The sequence below is a fragment of the Heterodontus francisci genome, chromosome 22 (genome assembly GCF_036365525.1).
Source record: "Heterodontus francisci isolate sHetFra1 chromosome 22, sHetFra1.hap1, whole genome shotgun sequence".
NCBI lineage: Eukaryota > Metazoa > Chordata > Chondrichthyes > Heterodontiformes > Heterodontidae > Heterodontus > Heterodontus francisci.
In genome coordinates this window covers 40,830,345-40,855,107 of record NC_090392.1, presented here as the reverse complement: position 1 = coordinate 40,855,107, position 24,763 = coordinate 40,830,345, and the positions used below count along the sequence as shown (strand labels likewise).

Sequence of the window (24,763 nt, the reverse complement as noted above, 5' to 3'; positions counted from 1 at the left end):
GTGTGGTGATGGGGTCAGTGAGATCGATCTCAGTCAGTGTGGTGATGGGGTCAGTGAGATCGATCTCAGTCAGTGTGGTGATGGGGTCAGTGAGGTCGATCTCAGTCAGTGTGGTGATGGGGTCAGTGAGGTCGAACTCAGTCGTTGTGGTGATGGGGTCAGTGAGGTCGATCTCAGTCAGTGTGGAGATGGGGTCAGTGAGGTCGATCTCAGTCAGTGTGGTGATGGGGTCAGTGAGATCGATCTCAGTCGTTGTGGTGATGGGGTCAGTGAGGTTGAGCTCAGTCAGTGTGGTGATGGGGTCAGTGAGGTCGAGCTCAGTCAGTGTGGTGATGGGGTCAGTGAGATCGATCTCAGTCGTTGTGGTGATGGGGTCAGTGAGGTTGAGCTCAGTCAGTGTGGTGATGGGGTCAGTGAGGTCGAGCTCAGTCAGTGTGGTGATGGGGTCAGTGAGGTCGAGCTCAGTCGTTGTAGTGATGGGGTCAGTGAGGTCGAGCTCAGTCGTTGTGGTGATGGGGTCAGTGAGATCGAGCTCAGTCAGTGTGGTGATGGGGTCAGTGAGGTCGAGCTCAGTCAGTGTGGTGATGGGGTCAGTGAGGTCGATCTCAGTCAGTGTGGTGATGGGGTCAGTGATGTTGAGCTCAGTCAGTGTGGTGATGGGGTCAGTGAGGTCGAGCTCAGTCAGTGTGGTGATGGGGTCAGTGAGGTCGAGCTCAGTCAGTGTGGTGATGGGGTCAGTGAGGTCGAGCTCAGTCAGTGTGGTGATGGGTTCAGTGAGATCGATCTCAGTCAGTGTGGTGATGGGGTCAGTGAGGTTGATCTCAGTCGTTGTGGTGATGGGGTCAGTGAGATCTCAGTTAGGAACATTATAAATGAGCTTGGATCCTGCTCCTGATTTGTTTGCCATGATGCTGGATTGGTTGTCAGCTGAACTGGAGATAATACAGAGAAGGTTTACTAGACTAATGCCTGGAATGGTCCGGCTGTCTTACAATGAAAGATTTTACAGTCTAGACTTGCATCTGCTGGAATTTAGAAGAGTAAGAGGCGACTTGATTGAAACGTATGAGGGCTCTTGACAGGGTGGATGTGGAAAGGATGTTTCCCCTAGTAGAAGAATCTAGAACTAGGAGTCACTATTTAAAAATAAGGCATCGCCCATTTAAGACAGAGATGAGGAGAAATCTTTTCTCTCAGAGAGTTGTGAGTCTTTGGAATTCTCTTCCTCAAAAGGCAGTGGAAGCAGAGTCTTTGAATATGTTTAAGGCAGAGGTAGATAGATTCTTGATGAGCAAGTGGGTGGAAGGTTATCGGGGGTAGCTGGAAATGTGGAGTAATCAGTTCAGCCATGAACTTATTGAATGGCGGAGCAGGCTCGAAGGGCCGAGTGGCCTACTCCTGCTTTTAATTTGTATGTTCGCGGTGCCACCAACTAGCTCACTCTGCTCACACTTGGGGATGAACACATCGTTGGCACATCTTAGTGAAATGCCAAACCTTGTGCGAACCAGCCGTTTCGGAAGAGGAGTGGGAAAAACCCAAGGGACACTTGGAAGAATTGAAGAATTAATAATTTCTCTTTGTTTCCAACTCAGGCACCAAACACAAGATGATGATGGCGGCTCGGAATGGGTCCGGTCCTATAAAAGCTTATCCAAAACCACACTTCAAACTCTCCGGCCAGCCAAAGCCTTGCTCTGGATTACAGGATAAAATTTTCCACTGTCAGCTGTGTGATGTTCGTGTTAACTCTGAGGTGCAGCTGAAGCAGGTGCAGTGTCATTCTGGTTTACTGTCAACACAATATCTGCTCTGCTCAGATAAGGGCCTCTTGGTCAAGAGAAGGTGAAATAGGAGGAGATTTATAGGATCCACGCTGAGAGAGAGAGGTTTGGAGCTGGAGTAGAATAGTGATAGATTAGTGACTCAGCAATAGAGTTGTGTTTCACTTGGGCTGTCCCTTTAGGATCAGTCGACAAGTACTTCCTGTGCTGAGGTCGTCTATGAGGTCAGTGAGAGGAGAGGGCAGGTGTAGTTGGGTGTTAAATTTTGGCACCATAGAATGAGGGCTTATCAGGTTTTTAAAGATTCTTTTCCACTTTTAAGAGACGTGCAGCATCTGGTGTGTGACATCTGGCATGTGATAGACAGGCACTATTTGCAAAACATCCATATTCGTATTAGATCAAAATTTAGAAAGGACCACTGCTGTGGGCGTTCCTGCCATCTCCTGCTGAAACTATAGGGGTCTGTGCTGGGGATGCCGGGGTCGGGAAGCGGGCTAGCCCAGGAGGTGTAAGTGGAGGGACGGAGATTGGCACACTTCATTTTAGGGCAAGCACAGATGGCAGCAAAGGGAGGCTGTGCCAATTTTATCCAACAGGTTGCATGCCAACTTTCACATCCTTCAAATGAGATCTGCTGCAGCATAGAATGACCATTAACTGAGCTGACCGACTAAAGTCGGCCTCTTCAATATCGATCCCTCTTCATGCTGAAGTTATGTTACTCAATAAGTATTTTTCTCCTTCCGTTTTCTTCTGTTGGTAAGACAACTGACAGTTCTGTATAATAATCTTTTTTCCCATAATTTATGCCCCAATACTGTTGCACCAAACACCGAAGTGAGGAGCGGAATTCCCTTGGATAAGGAAACCAAATTCATGAGGGAGGTCTGAGTGTAAGAGCAGTGATAGTTGAGGTGTCCACACCAGTTCCCCACTCCAGGAGCAGCATTATACCTGACACAGTGTCAGTTTACCTCAGTGGGCAACACTCATCTCTGAGTCACAACATGTTGGCTTCAAATCCCATTCCAGAAACTTATCCAGACTGACACACGCAGTGTCCCAGTGAAGTACTGAGGGAGTGCTGCACTGTCAGCGATATAGTCTTTGCATGAGACATTAAACTGAAGCCCTGCCTGCCCTCTCAGGTGAACATGGAAGATCCCACAGAACTATTTGAAGAAGAGGAGGGACATTCTCCCAGGAGTCCTGGACAATATTTATCCCTCACCCAATACCTGAAATAAATGATCCGATTATTATATCATTGCTAGTTGTGGGATCTTGCTGTGCAACACTTGGCTGCTGCATTTCTTGCACTGTCACAGTGACTACGCTAAATAAATACTTCAATGGTTTTGAGCTGTTTTGGGACATCCTGAGGTCAGGAAATATATTGTAGAAATACAGGTTATTTCTTTCTAGCTCTCACATCAGCTTCTGCTCCAGAGAAGCCCGGCTCTGTCCCACAGACACTGCCTGTCCCTTCCCCACAGACACTGCCTGTCCCTGTCCCACACCTACTATCTGTCCCTGTCCCACACCCACTGCCTGTCTCTGTCCCACACCCACTGCCTGTCCCTGCCCCACAGACACTGCCTGTCCCTGCCCCACACCCACTGCCTGTCCCTGCCCCACACCCACTGCCTGTCTCTGTCCCACACCCACTACCTGTCCCTGCCCCACAGACACTGCCTGTCCCTGCCCCACACCCACTGCCTATCCATGTCCCACACCCACTACCTGTCCCGTCCCCACACTCACTGCCTGTCCCTGTCCCACACCCATTGCCTGTCCCTTCCCCACAGACACTGCCTGTCCCTGTCCCACACCCACTGCCTGTCCCTGCCCCACAGACACTGCCTGTCCCTGCCCCACACCCACTGCCTGTCCCTGTCCCACACCCACTGCCTGTTCCTGCCCCACAGACACTGCCTGTCCCTGTCCCACACCCAGTGCCCGTCCCTGCCCCACATACACTGCCTGTCGCTGCCCCACACCCACTGCCTGTCCCTGTCCCACACCCACTGCCTGTTCCTGCCCCACAGACACTGCCTGTCCCTGTCCCACACCCACTGCCTGTCCCTGCCCCACAGACACTGCCTGTCGCTGCCGCAGAACCACTGCCTGTCCCTGCCGCACAGCTACTGTCTGTCCCTGTCCCACACCCACTGCCTATCCCTTCCCCACAGACACTGCCTGTCGCTGCCCCACACCCACTGCCTGTCCCTGTCCCACACCCTCTGCCTGTCCCTTCCCCACACCCACTGCCTGTCCCTGCCCCACACCCACTGCCTGTCCCTGCCCCACAGACACTGCCTGTCCCTGTCCCACACCCACTTCCTGTCCCTGTTCCACACCCTCTGCCTGTCCCTTCCCCACACCCACTGCCTGTCCCTGTCCCACACCCACTTCCTGTCCCTGTCCCACACCCTCTGCCTGTCCCTTCCCCACACCCACTGCCTGTCCCTGTCCCACACCCTCTGCCTGTCCCTTCCCCACACCCACTGCCTGTCCCTGCCCCACACCCACTGCCTGTCCCTGCCCCACAGACACTGCCTGTCCCTGTCCCACACCCACTTCCTGTCCCTGCCGCACACCCACTGCCTGTCCCTGTCCCCACACTCACTGCCTGTCCCTGTTCCACAGACACTGCCTGACCCTGCCCCACACCCACTGCCAGTCCCTATCTCCACACTCACTACCTGTCCCTATTCCCACACACTGCCTGCCCCTGTCCCACACCACTGCCAGACCCTGTTCCCACAATCACTGCCTGTCCCTGACCCCACACTCACTGCCTGTCCCAGTCCCACATTCAGTTCCTGTCCCTGTACCACACCCACTGCCTGTCCCTTCCCCACACCCACTGCCTGTCCCTGTCCCCACACCCACTGCCTGTCCCTGAGCCACACCCACTGCCTATCCATGTCCCACACCCACTGCCTGTCCCTGTACTACACCCACTGCCTGTCCCTGCCCCACACCCACTGCCTGTCCCTGTACCACACCCACTGCCTGTCCCTGTCCCCACACCCATTGCCTGTCCCTGTCCCCACACCCACTGCCTGTCCCTGAGCCACACCCACTGCCTATCCATGTCCCACACCCACTGCCTGTCCCTGTCCCACACACACTGCCTGTCCCTGTCCCACACCCACTGCCTGTCCCTGTCCCACAGACACTGCCTGTCCCTGTCCCACACCCACTGCCTGTCCCTGTCCCACAGACACTGTCTGTCCCTGTCCCACACCCACTGCCTGTCCCTGTCCCACAGACACTGCCTGTCCCTGACCCACACCCACTGCCTGTTCCTGCCCCACAGACACTGCCTGTCCCTGTCCCACACCCTCTGCCTGTCCCTGTCCCACAGACACTGCCTGTCCCTGTCCCGCACCCATTGCCTGTCCCTGTCCCACACCCACTGCCTGTCCCTGCCCCACACCCACTGTCTGTCCCTGTCCCCACATCCACTGCCTGTCGCTGTCCCACACCCATTGCCTGTCCCTGTCCCCACACCCACTCCCTGTCCCTATCCCTACACTCACTGCCTGTCCCTGTCCCTATCTCCATCCCCACTGCCTGTCCCTGTCCCATACCCACTCCCTGTCCCTATCCCTACACTCACTGCCTGTCCCTGTCCCTATCCCCATACCCACTGCCAGTCCCTGTCCCCCCAATCACTGCCTGTCCCTATTCCCACACTTGCAGCCTGTCCCTGTCCCACACCCACTGCCAATCCCTGTCCCCCCAATCACTGCCTGTCCCTATTCCCACACTTGCAGCCTGTCCCTCTCCCACACCCACTGCCTGTCCCTATTCCTACACTCACCACCTGTTCCTGTGGGTTTGGCTAAGGGTGCGGGAGGAAGGCTTTGGAGCCCTGTTTGAGGTTGGTGTGGGAGGAGGTGGGGGAGGGTTTAGGGTGAGAGTAGGGGGAGGGTAAGGACATGGGAAGTGGGGGCTTGGGAGGGAGAAGGGTTTGGTTGTTGGGTAGAGTGGAGAAGGGCGATGGCGGATGGTGGCGGAGGGACCAGAGTTGGGGGAAGGTGGGGGGCGGATTTCAGTTGGATGAGTGGGTTTGGGGTGAGAAGTGTTGGGGGGAGGTGGTAGACGGGAAGTTTTGGGGTGTGAGTAATGGTTACGGTGTGGTGGTGGGAGGGAAGAGTTTGGGGAAGGGTGGATGGGGGAGCAGCAGTGGACTTTACAATCTGATCTTTTACAGTTGGAAAAGGTGTAACTTTTTTCTGTCTTTAGCATATATCCAGCCGCAGGCACAAGGACAGAGCTGCAGGAAAGCCCCCAAAACCCAAACTCAGTCCACTCAACAAGCAACAACTCAATGTGGCAACATCAGCAGTAAGTCTCGGTTGAAAAGGGGCATAGAGAACCATAAAGCAGATATGCTGCTATTAAACTCACTGGGAATACAGGAAACATCTTGTACTGTCCTGAGTTTTCCTGCTGATGGACAAATAATATTCTGATTTCTCAGGCTATAAAATACAAAGCGAGTTCATTACAAAGTAAAATTAAACAGAAGCAAATGTCAAATGCAGCCAATTTAATTGGATTACAGTAATTAATATTTCATTTCTCACTAACTACACGGTGGGGCTGAATTTTGTTGAGCCAGCAGGGGTCCCATCTTCAGGCTGAACAGTCGAGGGGAACTCCGCCTTGGCCACTGCCGGTATTACACCAGGCCTGGGACCAGGCTCCGAGCTGGAGCCCTGGACTCCAGGTAAGCGCATTGGGGTTTCCAGGGCCAGTCTGGCAAGCCCCAGCGAGGAGAGGGGGATGGTGGGTGTTGAGGGCAGGGAATGTTTGTGGAGGGGCGGTCTTTGCCGCTGGGGGCCATCCGTGGGCCACAGATTACCAAGAGAGGAGGCACACCGCCCAGGCAGAAGAACACTAGAACACAAGAATATAAGAAATAGGAGCAGAAGTAGACCATATGTTCCATCGAGCCTGCTCCGCCATTCAATACAATCGTGGCTGATCTCGGGCTTCAATGACACTGGGCTTCAATTTCCCACCTGCTCCCCATATTCCTTGATTCCCTTTGAGACCAAAAATCTATCTATCCCAGCCTTAACTTCATTCAATGATGGATATCCACAACCCTCTGGGTTAGAGAATTCCAAAGATTCACAACCCTTTGAGTGGAGTAATTGCTCCTCATCTCAGCCCTGAATGATCTCCCCCTTATCCTGAGACTGTGTCCCCATGTTCTAGATTTCCCAACCAGCGGAAATAATCTCTCAGTTTCTATCCTATCAAACCCTTTCAGAACCTTGTATGTCTCAATGAGATCGCCTCTCATTCTTCTGAACTCCAGAGAATATAGGCCCAATTTACTCAGCCTCTCATCATAGGAGAACCCCCTCATCCCAGGGAACAATTTAATAAATCTTCACTGCACTGCTTCCAGTGCAAGTATATCCTTTCTTAAATATGGAGACCAAAACTGCACACAGTAACTCCAGATGCGATCGCACCAAAGCCCTGTACAGGTTTAGTAAGACTTCTTTATTCCTGCACTCCAATCCCCTTGCAATAAAGGCTAACATGCCATTTGCCTTCCTAATAGCCTGCTGCACCTGCATGTTAACTTTGTGTGTTCCAAGTACGAGTACCCCCAAGTCTCTCTGAACATCAACATTTACCAGTTGCACACTTTTTTTAAAAAATTCTGCTTTTTTATTTTTACGACCAAAGTGAACAACTTCACACTTCCCTACATTATACTCCATTTGCCATCTTGTTGCCCACTCACTTAGTCTGTCTATATCTCTTTGCAGCCCCTCTACATCCTCCCTGCAGCTTACCTTTCCACCGAGCTTTGTATCATCAGCAAACTTAGATACATTACTCTCTGTCTCTTTATCTAAGTCATTAATATAGAATGTAAATAGCAGAAGCCCCAGCACTGATCCTTGCGGCACCCCACTATTCACTGCCTGCCAACTTGAAAATGCCCCATTTATGCCCACTCTCTGCTTCCTGTCTGTTAACCAATCCTCTATCCACACTAATATATTACCCCCAACACCATGAGCCCTTATCTTGCCTATTAATCTTTTATGTGGCACCTTATCGAATGCCTTTTTTAAATCCATATATACTACATCTACTGATTCCCCTTTATCTACCCTAATAGTTACATCCTGAAAAAACTCTAATAAATTTGTCAAACAGGATCTCCCTTTAGTAAAACCATGCTGACTAGTTCAAATCATACTATGCTTTTCCAAGTGCAGTGTTAAGAATTCTTTAATAATAGTTTTCAGCATCTTCCCAATGACTGATGTTCAGCTAACGGGCCTGTAGTTCCCTGTTTTCTCTCTACCTCCCGCAGGGAGGCCGCCTTGTTTGACTGGGTGACTTTCCCATGTGGCGGAACCCTCCCCCCTTCCCCCACCACTGCCGCTGGTGGGGGAACAGACTCTTTAAGTGGCTACTGATTGGCCACTTAAGGGCCGCAAAAAGGCCTCTGGGCGGAAAGGCTGTCTTCAGCCTTTCCTGGCCCCAACGTTATTGCAGTGCGACGGAAAGGTGACAGGCCTTCCACCACCCCCACCCCACCCCCACTTTCTGTTGCAATTCTATGAGCACCCCCCCACTTCCCAGTTCGTCCCTGGGGGCCCATTAAATTCTGCCATGAAATGCAGATTTACAAATGAAACCTTGATAAAGGATCTACTGTTGGGGGATCAAACAGGACTGAAGATTGTCTTTGTAATCAGATTAATCCTGAATCACAGTTGAATTCAAAGGCTTGACAGGATGTAATTGTCACATGTATGGCATAACAAATCTTTCATCCAAGATTTACGCACATAATTTATTCTGGACCCCGACACAGTACTGAGGGAGTCCGGCACTGTCAAAGGAGCTGTCCTATAGCTGAGAGTTGTACTGAGGCCAGATCTGATCATTCTGGTTAAACATTCTCTGGCACTATTCAAAAACACCAGGCAGTTCTCCCGGTTTCCCTTAATCAAACAAAACCTGATTAACTGAAATTTCTGATGCTTTTCTCATATATCAGCAGTGATTACTGCCTCTTCACAAGGGCTCAGGGGAGATGTTCTTAAAGACTAAACATCTGAGTCTCTTTGCACTCTGATAAAATCACTACTTACTCTCTCCAGTCACTCAGCCTTGGTACCAAAGTAAAATGACTGACTCTATTCCTGCAGATGCTCCAACCTTTTGCTTTGATCAGTATTTATCCAGCACAATGCAGAAGGAATCAGTGTTGAATCTGGTTCTGGGAATGAAGTGGGGCAAATGTGTTACGTTTCAGTGGGGCGGCATTTGGGAAATATTATTAGGTTTACAGTCATTTTTGAAAGGGACAAGAAACAGTCAAAGATGAAAATACTGAATTGGAGGAGGCTCATTGCAATGATTTGTGAAGGGATCTAGCCTCATTGAATGGAAATGAAGATTGACAAGTAAAAGAGCAATGGGAGGCATTCAAAAGGGGAGATAGTTCAGCTACAAACTAGATACATTTCCATGATAGGAAAAGGAAGGGCATCCAAAGCTACAGCTGATTGGTTGAGTTAAGAAATTGAGATTAAAATGAAACAGACAAAGGAGGCTTCTGATAAATGTCTGGGTTATAGTACAGTCGAGAACCAAGCAGACAGTAGAAAGTACAGAGGAGAGCTGAAAAGAAATAAAAGGGGCAGAGAGAGAGAGTCTGAGAAAAGATGAGCAGGTAACACAAGAGGAAACACTAAAGTATTTTATAAACATATAAATAGTAAAAGGGTGCAGTTGATTAAGGGCCAATAAGATCACGTTGTGTAGGCAGAGGACATGGCTGATGGACTAAATGAATACTTTGCTTCCGACTTCACTGGAGAAGAGGATGCTGCCAATGTAGCGATAAAGTAGGAGGTAGTAGCGATGTTGGACAGGATAAAAATAGCTAAAGAGGGAGTACTTAAAAGGTTTGTACTGCTCAAAGTAGAAAAGTCATCCAGTCTGTTTGGGATGCATCCTAAGTTGCTGAAGGAAATAAGAGTGGAAATTCCAGAGGCTCTGGCCACAATCTTCCAATTCTTCTTTGATATTACGGAGAAGTGGCTGCAGGGTGACCAAGCCTGGGAACTGAATGTCCATGGGTATTTGACATTTAGAAAGGATACGGAAAAAGGAAAAGGAGGTGGGATAGTGCTGTTAATAAAGGATGAGATTGGTAGATTAGTGAGAGAGGATCTTAAATCAGAAGGGGGAGGTGGTGGCATAGTGGTATTGTCACTGGACTAGTAACCCAGAGACCCAAGGTATTACTCTGGGGACATGGGTTCGAATCCCACCACAGCAGAAGGTGGAATTTGAATTCAATTAATAAATCGGGAATTAAAAAGCTAGTCTAATGATGGCCATGAAACCATTGTCGATTGTTGTAAAAACCCGTCTGGTTCACTAATGTCCTTTTGGGAAGGAAATCTGCTGTCCTTACCTGGTCTGGCCTACATGTGACTCCAGACCCACAGCAATGTGGTTGACTCTTACATGCCCTCTGAAATGGCCTAGCAAGCCACTCAGTTCACCACCACCTTCTCTAGGGCAATTAGGGATGGGCAATAAATGCTGGCCTGGCCAGTGATGCCCACATCCCATGAATGAATTTTTAAAAAAAGATCAAGTTGTAGAATCAGTTTGGGTGGAACTAAGAAACAGCAATGGGCAGCAAGCATTAGGAGGAGTTCTTTATAGGCCACCTATACGTTGTGTAGGGCATGATATAAATCAGGAAATTAGAGGTACATGTAACAAGGGGAATACAGTAATCATGGAGGACTTCAATCTATATTTCAACTGGGTAAACCTAATTAACACTAATGCTGTTGACAAATTTCTGGAATATATGTGAGATGGTTTACTAAAACAGTATATTGAGGAACCAATTAGAGAAGGGGTTTTTTAGATGGAGTGTTGTTATGACCAGGTGAGAAAGGTATCTAGGCGTCTTTTGTTGTCTTCATCTGGTCTTATTGTAACAGAGTTTTAATTTTAAACACACTGTGTTTGAGCTCCCCCTTTGTGAATCCTTGTTCACAGCTTTCCAATTGAAGGCAAAGAAATGAGCACACCAGGTTTTCTTAAGTTTAAAGAAGAATGAAATTTATTAAACCTTAAACTTAAATTCTAATACGGTTAATGCCTACAGATATATGACGTGCCCACGCGAGCATGCACATGCAATAAGCACATGCAAATAGGGACAGAAAAGAGAAGAAAAATAAAATGGAGAGTATTGAGGCAGTCTCTAAAGGAGGTTTCTTGTTACTGTTTCTGTGTTTCCAGCTCGCCATAGAGTCCTTGATTGTAGACAGCTCTTACTTTTCGTTAGGGCCCAGTATTCTTCTTAAACCTTGTTCAATGTAGGAAACTTTTCTCTCTTGGGGTTCATATGCTTTCAATGGCTTCTGAAGCTGGTGAGAACAAGATGGGAGCAGACAGGAGAGAGGTCTTTTCAGTCCAGGAGAAAAGTGCTGTCTGATTTCTTTCCCTGTTGGAAGTTCAAATTCAAAAAACTCCATCAATCAGTCTGTCATGTGACTAAAACTGGTCTGACCACTTCTTCTGTGTATTGGGGAAGCAATGACTGGGTGACCTTGTTCCAACACTGTCTGTTACTGTGCAAATGTCTTTCCAGTCAGGGGCTTGCAACTTTAAGTTTTACTGTTCATGTGGCAAAATAATGTGCGTCTCAGTCTTGGCAGGGTGGGGGGGGCTTGCCTGACACCTCCGCACCCAGAGGAATGAAATGTGATTTTAAGAAAAATTGCGCATTTCATTACAGGGTGAGAGAAATATAAGATACAGAAAGAAAAACCATGCATTTCTCTCATTCATTTCCATTCATTCTCCAATCTTAAAGCCTATTAAAATGGTGCTTTCTGGGTGCCAGAGCTGTTTTAATTTCTGCCCTTTTTTTCTCAGTTGAGTTAGTAGTGGGCGGGTCTATCCTGAACTCTCTGAGTCATGCAAAGACTTTTGACTTCAGGGGATGGGTGGTTCCCTTTTCCTCTGATTGTGGGTGAAGGAGTCTTTGTTACTTTCCCCATTGTTCTGTGGGATACTCCTACCTGCAGACTTTTGTGCAGACTTGGCTGCACTCTCCTGTGGCACTTCAACTAGGTGAGGCATCACCCTCATGGTTTCTGTGCCCCCCCCCCCCCCCCAACCCAGAGGTCTCTCTTTGTCTCTGCAGGTTCCTGAAAATGTTGTTAGCAACTCTGGTGGGGTGCTTCCAGAGTCTGCATTTAAATAGGAGGATGTCGGGTCTGACGTTTCACATTTTTCGGGGTTGGTTGACTGGACAGTAGGGGTTTTCATCTGGGATTCTTCCGGGACTTCCTTTAACCGGCCCTTTTGGTCACTTTTCCCCTTCTCTTTCTAAACTTTTGCCAACTTGTCTGTCCCCTTTTGTTCTTGGCGGGGGTCTCTTACAGTTCACCAGCCCTCTGCTGGAGGGTCCTAACACCGGTACAGGACTTAGGGGTGCAAGTTTCAATGTAGGTTGGGGTTTCCCCTCAACCTGGCACATGTGGAAACTCCTGCAGTACTCCACTGCATCTTTGTGGAGTTTTGACCAGTCAAACTGCTGTCTTATACGGGCTTTTGGTCTTTCATATACCGGCATGTACATTCGTTGTAGTCTCGTGGGCCCTTCTTAATATTTCTCCCCGGTACCTCTGTGGCACCACTAACTGGTGAAATACTGTCCGCTCCTTGTTCTCAGGTCTGTGAGGAGAACTCCATTTCCTCCAGTACCTAATTCTTTAAATAGTAGCACTCAGGAACTCCCTCTGCTTCACTTTCAGACTGGGCAGCCTGTGCTAAATCTCACAATATTGGGTCAGCTCACTGAGACTCAGCTAGGGAAGATTTATTTAATTTATTCCCTGGGTCTCCTAACTTTCCAAAGAAAGTCTTGGACAGGCAGACCTCATGGTCATCTGCCTTCAGTACCAATGCAGCCTCCTCTGGGGGCGCTGGTTTGATCCTGGCCTGATCCACTACACATTCAGAGATTCTGTAGGGGACCGTCTCCTGCCATTGCTCTGTCTCTCTGACCTCCTGCGGGCTTTCTCTCACTACTGGTGGGAGGACTACCATCTTCACCCCCACCAGATCATTACTTAGGTTAAGGTCAACCCCATCCACAGGCAAATGAGGTACAATCCCTATGGTCACCTGTCCCGAAACTAGGTCGCACTCCAGGTGCACCCGGTGTACAGGTGCAGGCATACACTGACCTCCAATACCATTCACCACCATTCTGGTATTCACTGCACTCTCTGGGGGAAAGGTCAGGCCTTTTCCCAGTAAAAGGGATCTCGTGGCCCCTGTGTCCCTGAGAGTTACTAGAGGCTTGCTTGCCCCACTCAAGGGGTATGGGGTTACTTTCCCTTCAGATGCAAAACCCTGATAACCTTCAGGAATCCTATTAACTTTTCCTGCACTGGCCGTAGTAAGCTTCCTGGGTTGCAGTCTTACCGCAATTAAAGCCACAGCTTGTTTGTGTTTTCCATCTTCCATCTTCACTGAGCGGGAGTGCCCTGATTAACCCTACCGGTTTTCCCTTTAGTTTCCAGCAGTCAGCTTTTAAATGCCCTGCCTTATTACAATGGAAGCACATAGGTCTCCAGGTCTCACTCTTGCTCACAGCACCTTCCCTTTTGGCTGGAGGAGGGACCCCTGCGTCTCCTGCTTTCCTTTCTCTTCTAGGACTGCCTGGACAGATATCACCTTCCCAGCCTTTGTCCTTTTCAGATTTGTGGGGGTGATTAGGAAAGGTTCTCCCCTGGGAAACTGACTTATAAATTAAAGCAAACTCATTGGCCAGAATAGCCGCTTGCCAGCTTCCTGAATCCACTGCTCCTCTACATGGGTCTTTATTGAGAATGGGAGAGAGTTTTTAAATTCCTCTAACCGGATTACTTTTCTGAGAGTCTCATAGCTGAGCTGTATTTTTAAAGCCCTCAGCCACTGGTCAAAAGCCAGTTGCTTGCTTGTTTCGAACTCCAGATAAGTTTGATTGGCTTGCTTTTTGAGGCTTCTAAACTTTTGGCGATAGGTAGCTTCTGGCAACAGGGAATAAACCTTATGGGCTTTTCCGGTTAGTTTGCTTAGCAATAAAAGAGACCAGGTCTCAGCTGGCCATTTTAGCTGCCTTGCCAGTTTCTTGAAAGACACAAAAAATTCTTCCACATCTTCCTCATTGAATTTTGGAATTAGGTGGGCGAGTTTTAGCAATCTTGTACCCATCCCTGAATTCTGCTCCTCCATATTGGCCATGCTTTCACTGGGGTTACTCTGTTGCCCCCTAGTTAACTTAAGCCACCTTAACTCTCTTTCTTCTTAATATTCTTTCCGGAATATTCTTTCTATCTTTCTCTCCTCTCTCTCTCGTTCTTCTCCTGACTTTCTGTTTCTTCACCTTCCTTCTGGAAGGCTATCTCTTTCTCCCTCTCCTGCCTCTCTCTCTCTCTCTGTCCTGTCTCTCTCTCTCTCCTTTTCCTCTAATTCAAGTTTCCTTTGTTCCAATTGTAACTTTGCTAGCAGTACCCTCTTTGGGTCTACTTCGAACACTGCTTCTGCTTATTCAGATTCAAGGGAAAAATGGTCGGTCACTAGTCTTAGGAGTTCAGACTTCCTAGCCTTGCCACGTAGAGTGATCCCACACTGCTCAGCCATTTTTCCCAACTCCTCCATAGACAGTGCTTTTAACATATCCCAAGTTACTTCACCCTGCCTTGGAGAGCTACTCACTTCAGTTGCAGACATGTTAGTGTTCAATCACACACAACCACAAGAAAAGCTGTATTGAAAACTTGCTCTTTTTTGATTGGGAACAATTTGGCTTCACACTTCCAATTTCGCTCTTTTGTCTGTGGGTAAAATCCCGGAAGAGCACCCAAGTTTCTGCTATGACCAGATGAGAAAGGTGTCTAGGGGTCTTTTGCTGTCTTCACCTCGTCTTATTGTAACAGGGTTTAATTTTAAACACACTGTGTTTTGAGTTCCCCCTTTGTGAATCCTTTTCACAGCTTTCCTATTATAAGGCAAAGAAATGAGCACACCTGGTTTTCTTAAGATTAAAGAAGAAAGAGTGAAATTTATTAAACCTTAAACTTAAACTCAAATACGGTTAATGCCTACGAATATATGACACGCCCACACTAGCATGCACACGCAATATCACAGAATCACAGAATAATACAGTGCAGAAGAGGCCCTTCGGCCCATCAAGTCTGCACCGATGCATTAAAGACACCTGACCTATCTACCTAATCCCATTTGCCAGCACTTGGCCCATAGCCTTGAATGTTATGACGTGCCAAGTGCTCATCCAGGTACTTTTTAAAGGATGTGAGGCAGCCCGCCTCTACCACCCTCCCAGGCAGTGCATTCCAGACCGTCACCACCCTCTGGGTAAAACGTTCTTCCTCAAATCCCCCTTAAACCTCCTGCCCCTCACCTTAAACTTATGTCCCCTCGTAACTGACCCTTCAACTAAGGGGAACAGCTGCTCCCTATCCACCTTGTCCATGCCCCTCATAATCTTGTACACCTCGGTCAGGTCACCCCTCAGTCTTCTCTGCTCCAGCGAAAACAACCCAAGCCTATCCAACCTCTCTTCATAGCATCGGATCAATTTGCACATGCAAATAGGGACAGAAAAGAGCAGAAGAAAAATAAAATGGAGAGGATTGAGGCAGTCGCTAAAGGAGGTTTCTTGTTACTGTTTCTGTGTTTCCAGCTCACCATAGAGTCCTTGATCGTAGACAGCTCTTTTCGTTAGGGCCCAGTATTCTTCTTAAACCTTGTTCACTGTAGGAGACTTTTCTCTCTTGGGATTCATATGCTTTCAATGGTTTCTGAAGCTGATGAGAACAAGATGGGAGCAGACAGGAGAGAGGTCTTTTCAGTTCAGGAGAAAAGTGCTGTCTGATTTCTTTCCCTGTTGGAAGTTCAAATTCAAAAAAACTGCAACAGCCTGTCAGTTATGTGACTAAAACTGGTCTGACCACTTCTTCTGTGTATTGGGGAAGCAACGACTGGGTGTCCTTGTTCCAACACTGTCTGTTACTATGCAAATGTCTTTCCAGTCAGGGGCTTGCAACTTTAAGTTTTAATTTTCAAGTGCTGAAATAATGTGTGCCTCAGTCTTGGCAAATGGGGATTTGCCTGACAGTATTCTGCAATGAGAAAGGGATAATTAATAATCTCATTGTAAAGGAGCCTCTAGGGAAGAGTGACCATAATATGATAGATCTTTACATTAAGTTTGAAACTAAGGTCTTAAACCTAAACAAAGGAAACTACAAAGGTGTGAGGAGCAAATTGGCTCTGGTAGTTTGGGAAACTACAGTAAAAGGTATGACGGTAGACAGGCAATGGCTAGCATTTAAAGAATTAGCATATGGTTTACAACAAGTTTGAATTCCTTTGAGGCACAAAACCCAGCAGGAAAGTTGATCCAACTATGGCTAACAAGAGAAGTCAAATATTATATTAGATCAAAAGAAGAGGCTTATAAGTTTGCCAAAAAAGTAGTAAGCCTGAGGATTGGGAACATTTTAGAATTCAGCAAAGGAGGACCAAGAAACTGATAAAGAAAGAAAAAATAAAAAATGAAAGTAAACTAGCAAGAAACATAAAAACGGACTATAAAGGCTTCTAGAGGTATGCAAAAAGGAAAAGATTAACAAAGACAAATGTGGGCCCATTACAGGCAGAGACAGGGGAATTTACAATGGGGAATAAGAAAATGGCAGAGAAACTAAAACACTTTGTGTCTGTCTTCACGGAGAAAGATACAAATAAACCTCACAGGAATACTACAGAACCAAGGGACTAGCAAGAATGAGGAACTGAAAGAAATTAGTATTAGTAAAAACGTACTACTGGAGAAATTAATGGGACTGAAAGTTGATAAATTCCCTGGACCTGATGATCCATAGTGTTGGAAGAGGTGGCTGTAGAGATAGTGGATGTGTTGGTGGTCATCTTACAAAATTCAAAAGATTTTGCAATGGTTCCTGCAGATTGTAAGGTAGCAAATATAACCCCACTATTTAAGAAAAGAGGGAAGAGATAAAACAGGGAACTACAGACCTGTTAGCTGGACATCAGTAGTAAGGAAAATGCTTTCAGAAGACTTTTGAATTGGTTAATGGACAGAAAAAAATAAAGTAGGAATAACCAGGTTATTCTCAGGTTGGCAGGCTGTGATTGGTGGGTTACTGCAAGGATCAGTGCTTGGGCCCCAGCTATTCACAATATATATCCATGATTTGGATGTGGAGACCAAATGCAATATTTCCAAGTTTGCTGATAACACAAAACTAGGTGGGAATGTGAGTCATGAGGAGGATGCAAAGAGGCTTCAAGGGAATTTAGACAGGCTCAGTGAGTGGGCAAGAACATGGCAGATGGAATATAATGTGGAAAAATGTGATATTATCCACTTTGGTCAGAAAAACAGAAATGCAGAATATTTCTTAAATGGTGAGAGGTTGGGAAGTGTTGATGTCCAAAGGGACTTGGGTGTCCTTGTTCATAAGTCACTGAAAGCTAGCAGGCAGGACCAGAATGCAATTAGGAAGGCAAATGATATTTGGCCTTTATTGTAAGAGGATGTGAGTACAGGAATAAAGAGGTCTTTCTGCAATTGTATAGAGCCTTGGTGAGACCATACCTGGAGTATTGTGTACAGTTTTGGTCTCCTTACCTAAGGAAGGGTCTACTTGCCATAGAGGGAGTGCAATGGAGGTTCACCAGACTAATCCCTGGGATGGGAGGATTGTCCTATGAGGAGAGATTGAGGAAACTGGGCCTATATTCTCTAGAGTTCTCTAGAAGAATGAGAGGTGGTCTTATTGAAGCATACAAAATTTTTACAGGGCTTGACAGAGTAGATGCAGGAAGGATGTTTCCCCTGGCTAGTGGATCTGGAACCAAGGGACACAGTCACAGAATAAGGGGCAGGCCATTTAAGACTGAGGCGAAGAGGAATTTCTTCACTCAGAGGGTGGTGAATCTTTGGAAATATCGATCCCAGAGGGCTGTGGAGGCTCAGTCATTATGTTCAAGTCAGAGATCGATAGATTTCTAGATATTAAGGGATATGGGGATAGTGTGGGAAAATGATGTTGAGGTAAAATATCAGCCATGATCTAGTTGGATAGCAGAGTAGGCATGAGGGGCCGAATGGGCTACTTCTGCTCCTATATCCTGTATTCCGATGAAATAGCAGAGGACTCAACTTTGCAAATGTTACAGCCCTGTTCAAAAAAGATAAACCCAGTAAATGCAGGCCAGTCAGCCTAGTATCAGTGGTGGTGAAACTTCTAGAGTCCATCATATGGGACAAAATTAATTGTCACATCGAAAAATATGGGTTAATAAATGACAGGCAGTGTGGATTTGTACGGAAATGTAGTAAACAGTGAGGAGAATAGTCACAGTCTTCCAGAGGACATAGACACACTGGTACATTGGGCAGACACCTGACAGATCAACTTAATGCAGAGGTGTGTGAAATGATACATATTGGTAGGAAGAATGAGGACAGGCCATATAAACTAGAGGGCGGCACAGTGGCGCAGTGGTTAGCACCGCAGCCTCACAGCTCCAGGGACCCGGGTTCAATTCTGGGTACTGGCTGTGTGGAGTTTGCAAGTTCTCCCTGTGTCTGCGTGGGTTTCCTCCGGGTGCTCCGGTTTCCTCCCACCGCCAAAGACTTGCAGGTGATAGGTAAATTGGCTGTCATAAATTGGCCCTAGTGTTGGTTGGTGGTAGGGCATATGGGATTACTGTGGGGTTAGTATAGATGGGTGGTTGTTGGTCGGCACAGACTCGGTGGGCCGAAGGGCCTGTTTCAGTGCTGTATCTCTAAATAAAATAAATGGTACAATTTTAGAGAGTGATGGAACTAAGAGAACTGGGGTGTATATGCACTAAATTTTGAAGGTGGCGGGACAAGTTGAGAAGACTATTGAAAAAGTATTAGGGATCCTTGGCTTTATAAACAAAGGGACAAAAGTATGGAGGTTATGCCAAACCTTTATAAAACACTGGTTAGTCCCCCGTTGGAGTGTTGTGTCTAATTCTGGGCACCACTGATGACTAGGCCTCCCAAAGAGCCAGGACTATGGATCTTGGGTTTAAGAACAAAGAACAGTCCAGCACAGGAACAGGCCATTCGGCCCTCCAAGCCTGCGCCGATCTTGATGCCTGCCTAAACTAAAACCTTCTGCACTTCCGGGGTCCGTATCTCTCTATTCCCTTCCTATTCATGTATTTGTCAAGATGTCTCTTAAATGTCGCTATCGTATCTGCTTCCACCACCTCCCCTGGCAGCAAGTTCCAGGCACTCACCACCCTCTGTGTAAAAAACTTGCCTCGCACATCCCCTCTAAACTTTGCCCCTCTCACCTTAAACCTATGCCCCTTAGTAACTGACTCTTCCACCCTGGGAAAAAGCTTCTGACTATCCACTCTGTCCATGCCGCTCATAACTTTGTAAACCTCTATCATGTCGCCCCTCCACCTCCTTCGTTTCAGTGAAAACAATCCGAGTCTATCCAACCTCTCCTCATAGCTAATGCCCTCCAGACCAGGCAACATCCTGGTAAACCTCCTCTGTACCCTCTCCAAAGCCTCCACGTCCTTCTGGCAGTGTGGCGACCAGAATTGCACACAATATTCTAAGTGTGGCCTAACTAAAGTTCTGTACAGCTGCAGCATGACTTGCCAATTTTTATACTCTAGCATGACTTGCCAATTTTTATACTGACCTTTCCCCTTTGCACTCAGGAGCAGCTTGTTGCTGCCCCCAATGCAGGTTTGTCTTGTTTGTTGTGACACAAAGTTACCTGACACCGTTATCGGTGGATGAGGCCCAGCATAACTAAGGGAGAATCCCAATGGGGAGATGTACTCAAAGACAACTTTGATTGAGGCTATTGCTACTAGTGAATTAGCCCTTTGTATCCCACTCTTCTGGTTATATATCGTGACATTTAATGGGTATTTTTAAAATTGCTTCATCATATTTTCTAAATATTTAAAGTGACAAGTCTACCATTGTTGTCAGATCACTTTCTAAATCCTTATCTGATCATTCTATTCAATTCTATACGTGTGGCACATATGCTTACAATCCTCATTGCTGTTTACTGGTCAAATAACGTCTTCATTTTAAAATTCTCATCCTTGTTTTCAAACTCCTTCAAGGCCTCGCCCTTCTCTATCTCTGTAATCTCCTCTAGCCGTACAACCCTCCAAGTTATCTGTGCTCCCTGGCCTCTTGTGCGTCCCTGGTTTTAATCGCTCCATCATTGGGAGCTGTGCCTTCAGTTTTCTAGGCCCCATGCTCTGGAATCCCCTCCCTCACCTCTCCGCCTCGATACCTCGCTTTCCTTCTTTAAGACACTCGTTAGAACCTACCTCTTTGACCAAGCTTTTGGTCATCCCACCAATTATCTTCTTTTGTGGGTCAGTGTCATACTTTGTTTTATAACACACCTGGGATGTTTTATTACATTAAAAGGTGCTAGATAAATATAAGTTGTTGTTGCCTTGAGTCTGCTTAATTGTGTAACTGTTCAAAATCATGCTGTGAATTTATTGCTGCACTCTTGGTCTCTGCTCCTCTTTTAGTGCCATCAGTAAAATTTACAAGCTTACAATTGTTGTCATTTCATAGAATTATAGAATCACACAGCACAGGAGGAGGCCTTTCAGCCCATCGTGTCTGTGCTAGCTCTCTGAAAGAGCTATTTAGATTAGATTAGAGATACAGCACTGAAACAGGCCCTTCGGCCCACCGAGTCTGTGCCGAACATCAACCACCCATTTATACTAATCCTACACTAATCCCATATTCCTACCAAACATCCCCACCTGTCCCTATATTTCCCTACCACCTACCTATACTAGTGACAATTTATAATGGCCAATTTACCTATCAACCTGCAAGTCTTTTGGCTTTATTTGGGATTATTTCATTAATCCCACTCCCCTGCTCTTTCCCCATGGCCCTGGAATTTTCACCCTCTCAAGGATTTATCCAATTCCAATGACTGAATCTGCTTCCACCTCCCTTTCAGGCAGCTCATTCCAAATCATCAGAACTCACCATGTAAAATAAATGCCCTTCATCTTTCCTTTGGTTCTTCTGCCAATTAGCTTAAATCTGTTCCACTGGAAACAGTTTCTCCATATTAACTCCATCAAAACAGTTCATGATTCTGGATACTTCTATCAAATCTCCTTTTAACTTTCTCTGCTCTCAGGAGATCAACTCCAGCTTCTTTGGACTCTTCATGTAACTGAAGTCCACCCATCCCTGGTACCATTTTAGTAAATCTCTTCGGCGTCCCCTCTAAGGCCTTGACATCCTTCCTAAAGTATAGCGCTCAGAATTGGACACCATTCTCTAGCTGGGGCCTAACCTGTGAGGCAGCTCTGCTGAGGGTGGAAGTGAACAATGGTGAGCTCAAAGTAAAGACTTGCATTTGGTAGTTTAACATGTAGAAAGATTATGAGATGTTTCACTAAAGGGCTTTTCTTATTTCACAGATGTTGCTGCCATTGCAGAACGGGTTCCAGGAGTCAATAGCGGCCAGATTCCTGCCCAATTCCTTGGCTGCTACCATGACGACAGCCTCCCCCTCGCTGTCTCTGCGACCGGCTGCAGCTCCTACCATTTTTCAGGCCCCGCAAATGGTTCAGCACCTACTTCGACCTGCACCGGGGCCAATTCGGGCCTCCCATGGACCCATTCTCTTTACCCCATACTAATTCAGAAAAACCAGCAGGATGCTGCTGTTAACAGCACAGTGGTGAAATCTGAATTCTGTTTCCATGCCTCTAATTCATGGGATTGTGTCAAGAAGACAGCTCAAGGTGACAGTTTAGGGACTGGAGCCCTCAATGAAAGGATGTTGGAGCTCAGACCTCAGCTGGAGGCAGGTTCTCTTCCAAAGGGGCTGTGGAGGCACCTTTAACAGCCAGAAATCCTGTTGCAATATAATGTTTCCACCGACAGCTCCTCTTATTGAACGGAGGAACCAGCTATTCAAGCACAGTACAAACATCAAACCTCATGTGGCTCTGTCCCCACACAAACTGCAGCCATGGAGGAAGTGATCTCCAGATGTTCATAAAGACTGCCATAGAGACTGCTTTCAAATGTCAAATAGTTGTGTATTTTCTCCAGGTCTTTTAACTGGTTTGTCCAGTAAATAACTGATCATTGCTGGCTTAATGACAGCTCCATTTTTGTTAATTCAGTTCCCTCATAGAAAGCCCCCACAAATTCTATCATCACATACTGTAGAAACAAAGGTCAGGATTGGATCCCCAATGGTCCCATGTGTAAAACCCATGTAGGATTGAGCTTCACAGACTAATAGGTTCCCAAGCAACATCCTAGGCGTCACCATTGACCAAAAACATAACTGAACCAGCCACATAAACACTGTGGCTACAACTGCAGGTCAGAGGCTAGGAATTCTGCAGGGAGTAGCTCACCTCCTGACTCCCCAAAGCCTGTCCACCATCTACAAGGCACAAGTCAGGAGTGTGACGGAATACTCTCCAACAACACTCAAGAAGCTCAATTCCATCCAGGACAAAGAAGCCTGCTTGATTGGCACCCCATCCACCACTTTAAATATTCAATCCCTCCACCACTGGTGTACAGTGGCAGCAGTGTGTACAATATACAAGATGCACTGCAGTAAATCACCAAGACTGCTCCGACAGCACCTTCCAAATCCACAACCACTATCATCTATATAAACAAGGGCAGGAGGTACATGGGAACACCACCACCTATAAGTTTCCATCCGCATCACACAGCATCCTGACTTGCAAATATATCCTGTTCCTTCATCATCACAGGATCAAAATCCTGGAACTCCCTCCCTTTGAGAAGTTCATTCCAAGTGTTGATCAGTCTTTATGTGAAGAACGTCCTGACATTAGTCCTAAATTTACCTTTTACTAATGTGCATCTGTGTCTCTTTTTCCGACGGTCATGCATTAGTTTGAAGTAATGTTTTGGATTCACCTGCCATTTACCAAATTATAAACCTCAGTCTATCCCTGACTGTGTTGTATTGCTGAGAACTAGAGAGTTAATGTAACCATCACAAAATTCTCCAATCAAAGCAGCGATAGCCTGCCTATATGTACAAAAGCAAAATACTGCAGATGCTGGAACTCGGAAATAAAAACAGAAAATGCTGGAAATGCTCATCAGGTCTGGCAGTATCTGTGAAGAGAGAAACAGAATTAATGTTTCAGGTCAATGACCTTTCATTAGAACTGGAAAAAATTAGAGATGTAATATTCTCATTGTAGGAGGTTCTCTGGCAACATCCAGATAGATAAATAGTCAGCTGATCGTCATGTTCTTCAGCATCTTTGAGACAATGAGGCCTGGATTTTCCTCTGAAGTTTCACCTCAGATTGGCTGGGGGTACTAGCAGGAAGGGAAGAATTGGTAGTGAGGGCTGCCGCTGCCTCATTGTCTCTCCTCGGATTTTCCTCCACGTCCCCTGCCAAATGCTGCAAATTGGAATGAGAGGTTGTAACCGAGATCTCTTCTCACATCTGTTGGCTCTGATGGTTTACCCACTGAAGCTCCCTGTCTTCAGGGATCTGTAGCCTCTTTGCCTTTCCTTCCTGTCTCTTCTGTTGTTGCAGCACTGGTTCCAGTGCAGAAACACCTGGATCTTGCTAGGGCCACATGTGGGGCTGATGCCAGGAATATGTAATGACTGGTTTGAGGTTATGGCAGGGTTGGGACAGCATGCAGAAAAGGCTGGGCCCTGTAGGAGTGGCAAAAGGAAAGTGGAGCCCCAATTGTCTGAGCAATACGAAATATCTGGGAAATTATGCTAAGATTACAAGATAAATTTATAAAATGGAAAGAGTCCTGATCCCATTTATAGCCCCTTTGAATTCTTCCTAATTGTCCAAAGTTGACAGTGTATGAATAAGTGATTCTTTTTTTGATGCAAGACTTAATACATTACAGTATTTGAGCAGCAATTTACAAAGTATGGTTGAGAATTATATTACCCTGGTGTTCCTTGGGTGGAGAGGTGTAGGGAGGGAATTCCAGAGCTTCAAGCCCAGGCAGCTGAAGGTACAGCCCCCAGTGGTGGAGCAATTACAATTGGGGATGCTCAAGAAGCCGGAATTAGAAGAGTACAGAGATCAGGGAGGGTTGTGGGCTGGAGGTGTTTACAGAGATGGTGAGCACATTAAACAACACTTGGCAGTGTTGTGGCAATTGGCTTCTACATGTAAATTTGACACTAACCAATGAACTAATTTGTGACCAATTATTTGAAAAAACTTCAATTCCATGAATTAGGGAACATCTCCTCATGGAGGATGATGATTTAACCTTGGAAAAAGCCACAACCTTGGCAGTCCAAATATATAAACACTGTGGCTACAAGAGCAGGTCAGAGGCTAGGAATCCTGAGGCGAGTAACTCACCTCCTGACTCCCCAAAGCCTGTCCACCATCTACAAGGCACAAGTCAGGAGTGTGATGGAATACTCTCCACTTGCCTGGATGGGTGCAGCTCCAACAACACTCAAGAAGCTCGACACCATCCAGGACAAAGCAGCTCACTCGATTGGCACCCCATCCACAGACATTTATTCCCTCCATCATGACGCACAGTGGCAGCAGTGTGTACCATCGACAAGGTGCACTGCAGCAACTCACCAAGGCTCTTTAGGCAGCACCTCCCAAACCCATGACTGAGAAGGACAAGCGCAGCAGATGCAGGGGAACACCACCGCCTGCAAGTTCCCCTCCAAGCCACATGCCATCCTGACTTGGAACTTTATTGCCGTTCCGTCACTGTCGCTGGGTCAAAATCCTGGAACTCCCTTCTCAATAGCACT

General features: G+C 46.8%; 1 protein-coding gene across 1 annotated transcript in view; it reads left to right on the top strand.

Annotated features, from left to right (window-relative positions):
• LOC137381551 (zinc finger protein 385B-like) overlaps positions 1–22,970 on the top strand; it is an 89,492-nt gene extending 66,522 nt beyond the window's left edge. The window contains exons 6-8 of the mRNA XM_068054247.1: positions 1,596–1,771; positions 6,045–6,146; positions 21,411–22,970. Coding sequence (XP_067910348.1) covers positions 1,596–1,771; positions 6,045–6,146; positions 21,411–21,632 — 500 coding nt within the window. The 3' untranslated portion in view covers positions 21,633–22,970. The remainder of the gene's footprint in view (positions 1–1,595; positions 1,772–6,044; positions 6,147–21,410) is intronic.
• Positions 22,971–24,763: the final 1,793 nt, after the last annotated feature.